A 12,714-nucleotide genomic window follows, 5' to 3' on the forward strand; every position below is an offset into this window, starting at 1 on the left:
AATGTCCTCTTGATTAAATTTGCTGACGATATGAAACTGTCGTTAATGTTTTTTCCTTACGAGAATCTTCTTCTTTTTTTCCTTTCTCATTTTGAACAGCTTTTACGTGGTTGATTCCTTTGATCAAATCAATCAAGTCACCTTAAAACTATTGAGATCCATATATATTTCGAAAAAAACAACATTGTAATCCAAAATAGATGACAAAATTCAATCGATATGACAATATTTTGTTGAACACGACCACAAAACAAAGTGAAGACCATCTCAATATACATTATGAATCAACTTGTTAACCTGATATTGAGCCTTCGAAGCCAAATAGAGTGAAGAATCATATGAAACACATCAAATGGCTTTGCTGGCCGATTTACTTGAAAATGTCTTTGTACTTTGACCACCCTTTTCAGTAACGTCAAATACCTCTTCTCTGACACCCCTTGTAATATCCTCTTAATCTCCGGTATCTTTTCTGACGGAATATGTATCGAAAACTTGCTCCAGTCAAGAACATCACTAAATGGCAACTCATAATAATCTGAAACAATCACGGGCACACAACCTGCATTAATGGCTTCCACAAGCCTAGGGCTAGCCACTTCATAACCACTAGGGCACAAGCAAAACTTGGCTCGACCCATTAGGGCATAGTAGTCAATGCCCTTAGGGAGGTACTCATGGACTTGCACTTGGTCATCTTTGTCCTTCCAATGGCGGAGTAGGGTTTCTCTGATGCTACCATGAGCGCCGCCAGCAAAGAAGGCAAGGATAGAGCGATTGCGGAGGTGGTGGGTTGGGGTTGGTGAGTTGAGAATGGAGCCTTGGATGTTGATTTCTGGCAGTGAAACATCTTTATTTGGTCTGAAACCTTCTGAAATGTTGGCATTGCAAAGTACTCGTATGAGGTTCTTGTATAGTTCTTTACCTAATTTCTCTTTTGAAATGTCTGGAGCCTGCATTATTCTTCCAATCAAATACATATATTTAAAGTAAACACTTGATTCTATTCTTAAATATTAAATATTAGTATGCTTGTTCTACATTTTACATTTAGTGCCGTCTTGGGATTTATTCTAAACAATAATCTTAATTATTGCTAATTCAAAAATGATAATAAGAAGACTGAGGGTTTGGATGGAATGAATGATAGAAAGCAAAATATAAAAGTAAAGATGGTAATACAATACTCATTCAATCCTTAATATGAGACCTAACTGTTGAGTTGATTTTGATCCTAAATATAAGACATATTTCTTATATTTATCAGTTTTTTTTAAATTACTCATATTGATACTCTCTTAAGCATAATTAAGTAAAAGAAGGAGGAAGGGTATTAAGAAAGATGATTATGGTGTTTTAGGAAAAATATGTCATATTTCTTATGATTACTTAACTCATTTAACTTTCTTAATCTAATCAAATTAGTTAAATAGGTTTTATATTAAAGATCAGAAGAATAGTTTTTTTCAACTCACATTGTAAACTCGCAACCAGCTACAGGTTAGATCGCGAGTTGCGTGTATTACCATCCTGACCCAAAAGCCTTTTGACCTAATAGCGCTGTATGTGCCTTGAGTGGGCACTAGGTCACGGGTTGAAATGTTGAGTCCACCCTTTGTAATCCCAAATAGAAAAGGAAAGGGATGGATGAATGAAAGAAAGGACTAACCCAATCATGGCAAGAGACAATGAAATGGTCAGCGCCGAGGGTTCTGTTCCAGTAGGGGTATTTACGGGCAACGAGGTGGGTGTAATCAGTGACAATCCTCATGAGCGGGTCCCGAGCATAGGAGACCAGAGGTCTGTATAAGAAATGAACGATGTAGGCCACGCTTACGGGAAGCATAAACACATGGGCCTCATTGGGCCCTTGGGCCAAAAATGGGCTTGTCCTGCTCTCTATCTCATCCATGAAGTGCCCCTCTATCCCATATATGGAGCTCATGGGCCCAGAATGGACCAAAGGTGGCTCGCCTTCTTTGTATGTCCACACTTTGAATCTCTTCATCATCTCTATGTGACTCCTGGACAATTTCATCGTGTTAGGGTCCACCATGCAAAAAAAATAAATTATTTTACGTTATTTATTATATTGTTTCTTGCATTTTTGCTTAATTTTAATTGGATTTTTCATGATAAATTCAAGTAAATTTTTAACCCGCCTGGAACCCAGCAGCAATTGAATTGAGTCCAAATTAACTGATATTCATGAATGCTTCATATTATAAAATTAAAAATTAAATACAATTAGTGACTTGGAGAACGGTTTTAGTTTGATGTGGAAGGAACAAAATAAGTGCCACGTGTTGATTTTATTTACTGTTTCTAAATTAATTTCCATAGAATGCATCGTACTGGTGATCATGATCCTTTTTTTTTTTTTTTTTTTTTGCGTCTAATGATTAGAGACGGTTTCGAAATCTCCGATTTGACAAATATAATTTCATTTCTTTCTCATAATCAATTAAATTTAATTTATTATACTCCTCTATGTATGGAATGCCTTCAAATTTAGAAATTGTATATTCTCTTTGATTGGAGAAATATTGTTTCATGAATTAGATCTAAATATAAAAAAGATTGATTTCAAATCGATCATTTTCAACCACCTTAAAACCTCGTCTGTAATTTTGAAACTTTCCAAAAAAAACTAAAATTATTCCATCAGCTGGGGGAAAAAAAGAAAAGAAAGAGAGAACATAAATGAAATCACTGTGTAAGTATATAAATTTAATTTTCGGCCAAAAGGCATATAAATTTAATGATCAACAATCATAAAATACACACTTGCATTTTAAACAGGGAAATATAAATACACATAATCATACATGAAGTCTAATTTAATTTTTATGCATACCCCTCGTTTTCTTTTTTAATTTTTTTTTCAAATTACCATGTTTATCTATTTTCAAATTTAGTTTCCTTTTTTTTTTTGCCAACTTAATAAACCATAGTTTCCATGTTTTGATTCATTCCAGCCTGCCCTATTTGATTTCTCTATTTCTACTCTTATGGAAGGAAAAAATAATTTCAATCCACAAATTAAGTGAAATATATATTACAAAGATGGAGAATATGTCAACAGTCTATTTATCTGTCTGGTCCCCCCCCCAAAAAAAAAAAAACAATGTAAGTGTTTATCTTCAAATCACAGAGCCAGTCATAATTAATAATATTAATTAATTTGAATTTAAAGGTCAACAAATTTTCAGAGGTAACCGAAGAATTTAAGTACATATACAGTACATTGTATCAAGAAAAAGTTGAAAAAGAAAAGAAAAGAAAAAAATGAATTACTGTTCATGCAAGGCGCAAACACATCATCTTATTTATCCTCCAAAGGTCAACCACAAATCAAATATTTTTTTCATGAGATTAAATTCGAGCCATAAATCACAAATAATGTTGATCAGAGAGCCATGACTTGCAGGAAAATTAAATCCTGTAATCCTTATATTTAATTTAACATTATATATATATATATATATTCCATAATAAGATGTAAATGACGCACACGAGTACATTCATTTGAACCGAATATTTTACGGCTTCGTAGTGAATAGGAACTCATTAACAGCGCAGTTTTATGCAAATTATTATTTTCGATCCCTGCTCATGTAGATTATTATGCAGATGAACATATAACATTTAAAATGATGATTTTTTTTGTGTATTATTATTGATATGAAAATTTAGATTAACATTAGTAGTAATGATGAAATTAAAAACTTACTGATGAAAGGCGTAAGCATTTCTGTAAATATTCCCTCTGGGGACGAAGGTCTCATGTTGATGTGAAGTGAAGTTCCTCTCTCGTATGGCTCTCCGAATAGCCCTTCTTGCTTCTGCCAACTCTTCTTCTACCTTCAACAATCCACTCTCTTCCCTCTTTATCCTCTTCTTCTCCTTCTGTCATATATATATATATATATATATATATATATATATATAAATATCAGCTCAGAAATTAACCAAAACATAGAGTAATTATTTCGTAAAAACCAGAATTAATTAGATTAGATAAGGGAGAGAGAGAGAGAGCAAGAAAGAAGGCAGGCATTTATACTAATTTGATGGGAGAAGCAGTGGCTGGATAAGAAGTGCTGTGGAGATGATGACGATGATGGAGTTGTGCGGGAATGAGGAGAGAAACGGCGTCGTTTCGGTGGTTGGAATAGAGGAAGACGAAGAGAAAGAGGAGGAACAAGGTTAGAACGAAGACAAGCCGTGAACTTGTGATACTGCTCCAGGTTTCCGCCATGGAAGTTATATCAGAAGCCTCAGAGCTTAGCTAGCTATATGTAGGGGAATGGGGAAGAGAGACACGACATGAGGGTCATTGTCTTTTGTCTCTCTCTCCTCTCTCTCTCTCTATATACGCATGTGTATATATATACGTGTGAGTGTATACACGCTCCAATGTCGTGTAATGATTTGGAGAAAATAAGGAAGGTAATAATGTGTTGATTGGTACGAGCATTGAATTTATATTGGATGGTTTCCGGAAGGTGGTGGAGTCTGGGGGAGGCATTATATTATATTAAAGGGAAGAGCAATTATCAGAATTAATTTTTTAAGATCTCAAGAATCAGATTTTCCCACACACGGTAATAATTGATGATAGTCAACTTATATTAATTTCATATATTCTCTAATTAATGTTGTTTAATTCTTATAAGTAAAGCCGTTTCCTGTGTTACACTTTTCTAATTCTATTTATAGGGCAGAGAAAGAATCTTTTTTATCCTGTTTATAAGTCACTTTACTAAATTTTTACCATGAATGTACCATATTGTCCTTTATTTATTATAGTGTAAATGGTTTTTTTTTAAAGGTATATATTTTAAATAGGGGTAAAGTTAAAAAGTTGTTATATTTTAATAAAGAGTTGATTTATTTTGATTTTATTCAAACAAGCAATCAAACATCAGCTCCTATTGGACAAAAAAATCTTATGAGTGTGTGTAGATCAGTTTTTGAAATATATATATATATATATATATCACTATATAATACCCTAATGCTTTTTTTTTTTTTTTGTGAAGAAAATTGAGATGTTGCCTTTTTGTTTGGGTTAGCATCAAGCATGCATATACACCATTATAGACGCAGACTGCTTATTATGGATGTCCCATAAGCGCAATTAATTAATACTCCTCCGGTCTTTAGATGATTAAGGAAGTTAAGTAAGTTAGTTAATTATAAGAAATCTAACACGTTTTTCCTAAAATATTATAATTATCTTTTTTAATCTCCTTCTTCCTCTGTTACTTGATTATGGTTGAGAGAATATCCATAAGAGAGTAATTTAGAGAAAATTGATAAATATGATAAATGAGTCTTATATTTAGGATAAAAACCAACTCAACAATTAGGTTCTATATTAAGGACCGGAGGAGTACAAATCTAGAAAGACGCATGATCTGGTCCAATGAAGCTTTAGGATTTCCATTTCCGGTGTTGCGAAACTTTGCCTCGTTATCATCTGATCTGCTGGAATCAAGCTCATATTCTAATAAATAATAACGCGCCATACACTCAGCTTTTACTCTTTCCATATGAATTCCTAATGAGTTGCTTTATTATAGGTGTTATATACAAAGAAGCACTAGTATGATGTTTAGTCCAACAAATTTTAAGACGAACCCCTGACATAATAAATAAGCAGCCTTGATGTAATACATACATACATATATATGTCTCTATAATATGCCCCCAGATTGCAACCATGGTTTAATGGTATTTTACTGAAATTAAACACGTATTTACTGGACCGAATTATTGGTGATAGGTTAATTATGGTAATTTTTTGGCCTGAATGATAATTATGGTAATTAACCGGAGGAAAAGGAAAGGAAAGAGTAATGAGTTGAGGAGTGACGACCACCCCCCCCCCCAAAAAAAAAAAACTCATTGAGGAACGACGAAATTGAGCAGTGGTGTGAATAAGTGAGGGTGTTATAACCAAGAAACCATATAGCCAATTTCATCTCCCAAACTAAATTATTTAATTATGCTTCACTTACTTTTTATATATAATCTTTTCTCAATATTAATTTTTTAGCTATAATGAGTTAATCAAGATGTTAAAAATTATTGTCTCCAGTCCTAAGTATATATAAAAAGCAGACAAATGATTTTAAATATACAAATCTGATTCATTTTATTTTCCAAATTTATATTTTTTAAAATTATTTTTATTAATTATATATTTATATTTTTTTAAAAGTATTTTATTGATTATGTATAATAAAGATGTTTTTATTCGGATGTGATTACCAAACACATAATTAGAAAGGATATTTTTTAAAAATTATTTATTATAAATAATTAAATTATTAATTACTTTTTAATATGTATAAATGAATTGTCTAACTACTATATAAGAAAATTTGTCATGTTATTAATTCTAGTTGGAAAAAAAATCTCAGAGAATGGAGAGTGCCGGAAATGATGGAGCCGTGAGAATGGGATTGAGGTGAGGAAATTCAAACTGAGGGAAGGAGTCATTTTCATTTTTCAGGGCTCCGACTCTGAAGAGGCAAGGGAGGCTGAGGCTTCTTGGGGCATTCAAGTAGGCCCCACATGTCGCCCCCGCGTGCACGCTGTCCCGGCCCCACACGTTGACCCGTGTTTCAACTCCCTCATTATTTTCGAGTGCCACATCACCACCACCAGCCTCTCATCTATCGTCTTTTTCACCTCACTTCTCCGCTCTATTTTTCCGTACTAACTTTTGTCTTTAATATAAAAGTAAATTAGGGGATTGGATTTGGTCATAATCATACCATTTTAATTTTTTAAAAATATTTTTCTTTATTGTAAGAATTTCTAATAATTATAAATAATTAATTTAACTAATTTTTTTAAATCAGTTATCTAGGACGGTACTATTATTTTACTTTGTGCTATTACGTACTATTTCCAAAATTAACAACCATGTTAAATCTCTACATGTAATCTAGAGATCAAAGATGGCGTGTTCAAATCTTCTAGGAAGTATTTCCGCTTCCAAGATAAGACAGTTTATATTCGTCTTTTGCCAGAACTTGTTTGGAGAAACCTTATGCAACAGTTGCCTCTGTATTAAATCGGACCTAGCCACTTTTATTAATTCCATTATTTACTTTTTCATTTTTTATTTTTATTCAAAGTAACTAATCTAATGCGCCAAGCTTTGGCTCTCCACCACACACACATATATTTCCAATTGAGCGATTCGGATCCCTCGTGAAGCCATTACCCAAGTTGTTCGCTGTGAGTTAACGTCACATCTTGTTAGATTTTTAATGTTGGCAGTCACATGGTCTGTTTTTCAAATATATATATATATATATATATATATATATATAAGTATTATACTATTTTTTTCCCCAAAAGATTACTAACATAATTACACAGTGAGGTGAGAAATATGAAGGAAGACTTTTGGAGAAGTATAAGAATAAAGACGAAAATTAAAAGAAAATGAATTGGCGTGGCGTCTGGGGGCCTAATAAGAAATTGACTTTATGCTGATGGAAAAATTAAACGAAAGAAGACGTATAAGAATATTTCACCAACCTGCGACTAGGGCTGTTCACGGGACGGATCGAGACCGGGACAGGCCCGTCCCGGTTCCGTCCCGATGAACAGTAACGAGACAGATTTTCTGTCCCGTGTCCCGGCCCGTCCCGGGGTTGTCCCGGTCGGGACGGGACCGGGACGTCCCGAATATTTTTTTTTAATTTTTTTTAATTTTTTAAAATTTTTTTAATAAAATCTGAATTTTTAATTATATTTTTTGGGACTTAAACCTTATAAAAAAAATCTTTTTATTTTTTTTATTTGTTTGGGCACTCTTAAACAAAAGCTCAAAATATTATATATAATAATCATTAAAAACTCTAAACAAAAACTTTTAACACAATAAAAACTTGTTAAAAATTCTAATAATTAATAATCTCAAATCATTAACAAATATAAAAACTCTAAATAAATATATCTATAGTTCCATACAATAGTCTCAAATCTTAAAAAAATATGAAAAAAATGATATTATATAAATAGGATAAAAAATTAAAAAAAAAAAAGAACTGGGACGGGACCGGGATGGGACCACTTCGTCTGGTGTCCCGGTCCCTTTTTTGTCCCGTCGTGAAAAATTTCGGGACGGATCCGTCCCGTCCCAATAAGACCGGGACCGGAACGGGCCAACCGGGACGGGCCGACCTTGAACACCCCTACCTGCAACCGCATACATGTTTTTTCCTCTTGCCGTTGCGTACGGAATAAAAATGTTTACTTTTTCGGAGAATTTTCTCAAATGCCTCCATGCCTTCCCTTTCCTTCCAAGACTTACCCGAGCCTAATTCCTGGCTGAATTTTCTATATACAAAATGAATTTTGAGAAAATACAAATATGAAAAAAAGAAAATAATGTTTTTATTATTAGAGTTTTGAGATATTGATGCGTTATAAGTTTTCCCCATCTCATTTCCCTTAGGCATTTCTCGTCCTTATAGGGTGTTTCTATGATCTGGAACCTTAAACAATCGATTAATCATAACTTTTGAAAATAATTAATTAAATTTAATTCTTTAGTTACAGGTTTTTATAGAGAATTCTAAAGTGGTTGCGTCTGACTTTAATTTCTTATATTTAATTAAGTATAATGATCAGCATTCTGAAAATTGATGCTATGAAATAACTATGAATCAATTATATATAATTAGTGTGCTGGCCAAAAAAAAAAACATATGTTTAGTGGTGCAGAATGACATAAGGGCTTCAAATTGTGGTTTGACCCACACTATTCAACTCGGTTTTACCCGCCACAATTCAACCTTGTCATAATAAAGGCACGATTCCTAAAACAAAAGGGCATTAAAATGTCGTAATATAGAGTGTGCATATATGTATATTGATTATGATTCCTCAATAAATTTGACCACTCACGCCCAAAGAAAAAAAACAGTTGCTACGACGTATGGTTACAACTTAAACTATGGTCCTTCCAGCCAGTTGTCCCCCTGCGGATGCTCTATACCACAGTTTTTCATTTTCGGCTTGGTTGATAATGTATTTTAAAATATGTTATTACTACGCTTCAGTCATCTAGTCACTGCATATCTTAATTTATACTCTTCCGATTCTTAATATAAGACCCAATTTTTGAGTTGATTTTAGTCTTAAATATAAGACCCATTTTTTCATATTTATCAATTTTCTCTAAATTATCCCTATAGATACTCCCTCAATCATAATCAAGTAGAAGAGGAAGAGGGGGTATTAAGAAAAATAGTTATGGTGTTTTAGGAAAAATGTGTCACTTTTCTTATAATTAACTAATTCCTTAATCTAATCAAATTAGTTAAATGAGTCTTATACTTATATTAAGGACTGGAGGAGTATTACTTACTTCTTTTTTTTTTATTTATTTTATAACTCAGTATTTTTAAATCGTTTTGGACATGAGTAATATAGTTTAAGGTTTTTCTTAGTCTGTATGAAACATGTTGAAAGAATTGTTATCAAACTCGCGACTTGACTCTCTGAGTTTAATGTTTTTACGTTTTCAGCTAACAAAATCGTGTCGATTTACTCTTAAACTCGTGATAACTGTAAACTTAGTTAAACTTACGAGTTCATTTACCGAGTTTATCATTTTTACGTCTTAAGCTTACAAAATCGTGTCAACTTACTCTTAAACTCGTACTAAATTATTAGATTTGATTATGTTTAGTGACTTTAGATATGAATTTTATAGAAATTTCTTTGTTAAATGTGATAAATTATGAACATTGATGGATATAATTTCAATTATTTAAATTTAAAATATATTTAAATGAAATTGTTCTCATTTTTATATACTAATTATTTGATTATATACTTTTAATACGAGTTTATCAATAAAAGTAAGCTTTTATGAGTTCACGATTTGAGTTTACGATACGAACTTATATCATTCTCACGAGTTTGTTTAAACTCGCGAATTTGACAATCTTGGTTAGAAGTGCTTTATAAATAGAACCAGAAGAGTAAGATTCAATGAACAGTATTAAATTGCAAAAGAATTGAGGTTAAAAAAAAAAAAGGCAAAAGAATATGGAGTGATAAAAACAGAAGAGATGGCAAAATAAATAAATAAAACCAAAAGAGGCTCCATGAAAAGTAGTAAAACCACAATACTTGTATCATAAGTATACCATAATGGCGGTGTGTTATTTCAAACACTAATTTATTTTTGTGATAACTCACACGATTATTTTATATATATATATATATATATTATAAAGAGTTAGAACTCACAACTCACGTTTGCTATGTATATATAAATTATATAAATTTTTTTCGTGAAAATTAGATATACGGTTAATTAAGCATCATCACATTAATTTGTTCAGGAAACTACACGCTTTTACCAAAATCATAGTTCAGATGGCTTCACATATGAAAGCAAATACAAATATCTCAGCAAATATAGAATATTTCTCTGGTTCTAATTATAAGACTTTATTTATAGTCTACAAATAAAGTTTTATAAATAAGACCGGAGGTAATATATGCTTTTTATATATCTTCATGCTCCTTTGTTTCCCCCATTTTTTGTGCCTTCAATGTAATGTTTCTTTTTGTTTTTTTGTTTTTTTGTTTTTGTTTTTGCTTCAGTGGATTTCAATCAGTTAGCCAATATAGCTATAATTTTGCGATTTCCTGAATTTGTTCCCAATCCTTTCTTTTATATATGCTCAGAATAATCATCCGCCCACATTATCTGATGATTCAGTTAGGAAATAATTATCTGATTAAAATCATATATATACTTGTCATTGGCCAATTAAAAATAGAGGCCCTTCAAAAATCCACAGGATTTATTTTGAGGGACAAAAACACTCGTCACAGTATCAGATAGACATCAAATTGGCATTTTAATTAAGATAAAAGCCTAAAATTATTTATTGGGAAAATAATAGAAATTAACATGTTTTGACTACACTTGACTTGAAAATAATAACATATTTTTGTAGGAAGTATTTATTTGAGATTATGCAATTTTCATGTTTTTTTTTTCATTCTCCCTTATTTATTTTGCACCAATATACCTCTTCTTTTTTTGAGTTGAAGTGGCAAGTAATAAGATTACAAGCAAAATCAAACTCGTAATCTTTTTATTTATAATAAAATTTTCACACTACTAATTATAAGATCATTTGCTAGTAAACCTCGTTTCTAATTTTGCTGTTTTAATAAAATTGTTTTTCTTAAAGAATCAGAGTTATTATTTCACAAAACTGCCAAATTTTAAGGAGACAAGGAGGAGAGATTGGGGTGATGGGAATTTAGGGAAGGAGTTCTGAAAAGCGTACGGGTATGATCCACGATGAGCTGGACGTTTCGCAATCCAAATCGAAAAAGCCTTTAAAAACCCAAACAAAACACGTGGGAATGAAATTAAGCCCATTCTTTATATAATTCATGGGGCAATTTCAATAAAGGACCGTAGTAAATCATTATTTACCAATTAGCCAATTAGGTCTGAAGAATTCTGAAAATACTACTTCCGGTCTTAATTATAAGAGCTAGTTGATTAATTTGAGAAGATTAAAAAAATAAGTTAAGTTAGTTATTCGTGATGACTAGAAATTGTTTTTCCTAAAATATCTTTACTAATCAAATGTATTGGCTAGAACTATTATTATTATAAGGACTTATTTAAAAAAAATACATAAATATGATAGAGAAAGTAGATTAGGATTTTATATTTAGAATAGAAATAAAAGTTAAACAAGATCTTATATTAAGGACCGGAGGTAGTATACGAGAGAATTTTGAAACTGAAGTGGAAACAAAAATTTCGAAGCAAAATAACGAAAGTAACCCCACAAAATGATAGTTAAGCTCACGACTTGTCATTTTCTCAAACTATACTAACTTGTTAGTAATTAACAAACTTGTCAAATATCAGAATTTTATCGATTCGATTAGTAAATAAAGTTTTACTGTAATCCTTTACTAAACTTTTCCCAAAGCTCATTCATACGTGAAATTATTTTTATGATACATTTATAAATAAAAATATGTGTATTGAAACTACCCTCTTATGATAATTCTTATATTAATAGGGATATTTTTAAAAAAATTATTAATTTGAGAGATAAAATGAATTGAGATTTTATATTTAGAATTAAATTTAATTTATAAATATTTAGAATTGAAAAGAACTTTTGCTATTTAAGCAAAAAAGATGACTTTAAAAGAGCTACACCAATTAGACGTAATAATACTCAAATAATAATTTTAAAAAAAGTGATTATACTGTATAATGCACTGACGTGTAGAGAAATGAAGAGAAATATTTGTGTAATAGTAGCAGCTATGGTCACAGTTCAACAACTCGCCCTTTTCTTGCTTTTATTGCACGTCACATGTTTTCATTATTACTACAATGGAAAATGACTGAAGGTTTAATAATAATATATTTTTTATCGAAATTATGTAAATCAAAAACAAAAATGCTGGACGCAATAATTGTCCCTCTCATTAAATTGTTAACTGTAAGTTGCCAAGTTACTCAATTATCCTCCATTCGTTTATATGACCGAAAAAGTCGGACTTGGGTAAACATCTGGAAAGTTGCTGGAGAAATGCTAAACGAAGAAGAAGTCAAAGGGAAATTTACAAGAAAGACGATTACCACATTAACCAGAAAATCACCCCCCCCAAAAAAAAAGA

At 31.5% G+C, this 12,714-nt stretch overlaps 1 protein-coding gene across 2 annotated transcripts; it reads right to left on the reverse strand.

Moving 5' to 3' along the window:
- Positions 1 to 284: 284 nt before the first annotated feature.
- Positions 285 to 3,897, reverse strand: LOC114713467 (probable glycosyltransferase At5g20260). 2 transcript variants are annotated; one of them, XM_028898122.1, is made up of 3 exons: positions 3,734 to 3,897; positions 1,670 to 2,024; positions 285 to 953 (listed from the first exon to the last, which is right to left on the reverse strand). In XM_028898122.1, the coding sequence occupies exons 2-3, from the start codon at positions 2,009 to 2,011 to the stop codon at positions 285 to 287; spliced, it is 1,011 nt and encodes a 336-aa protein (XP_028753955.1). In that variant the 5' UTR covers positions 2,012 to 2,024; positions 3,734 to 3,897. The 2 variants fall into 2 exon arrangements, with proteins under 2 accessions (XP_028753955.1, XP_028753954.1); XM_028898121.1 differs by lacking the exon at positions 3,734 to 3,897 and having other exon boundaries at positions 1,670 to 2,038.
- Between the last annotated feature and the right edge of the window lie 8,817 nt (positions 3,898 to 12,714).

This window comes from Neltuma alba, unplaced genomic scaffold, assembly GCF_004799145.2.
Source record: "Neltuma alba isolate B1F8T4 unplaced genomic scaffold, ASM479914v2 tig00011427_pilon, whole genome shotgun sequence".
Taxonomy (NCBI): Eukaryota; Viridiplantae; Streptophyta; class Magnoliopsida; order Fabales; family Fabaceae; genus Neltuma; species Neltuma alba.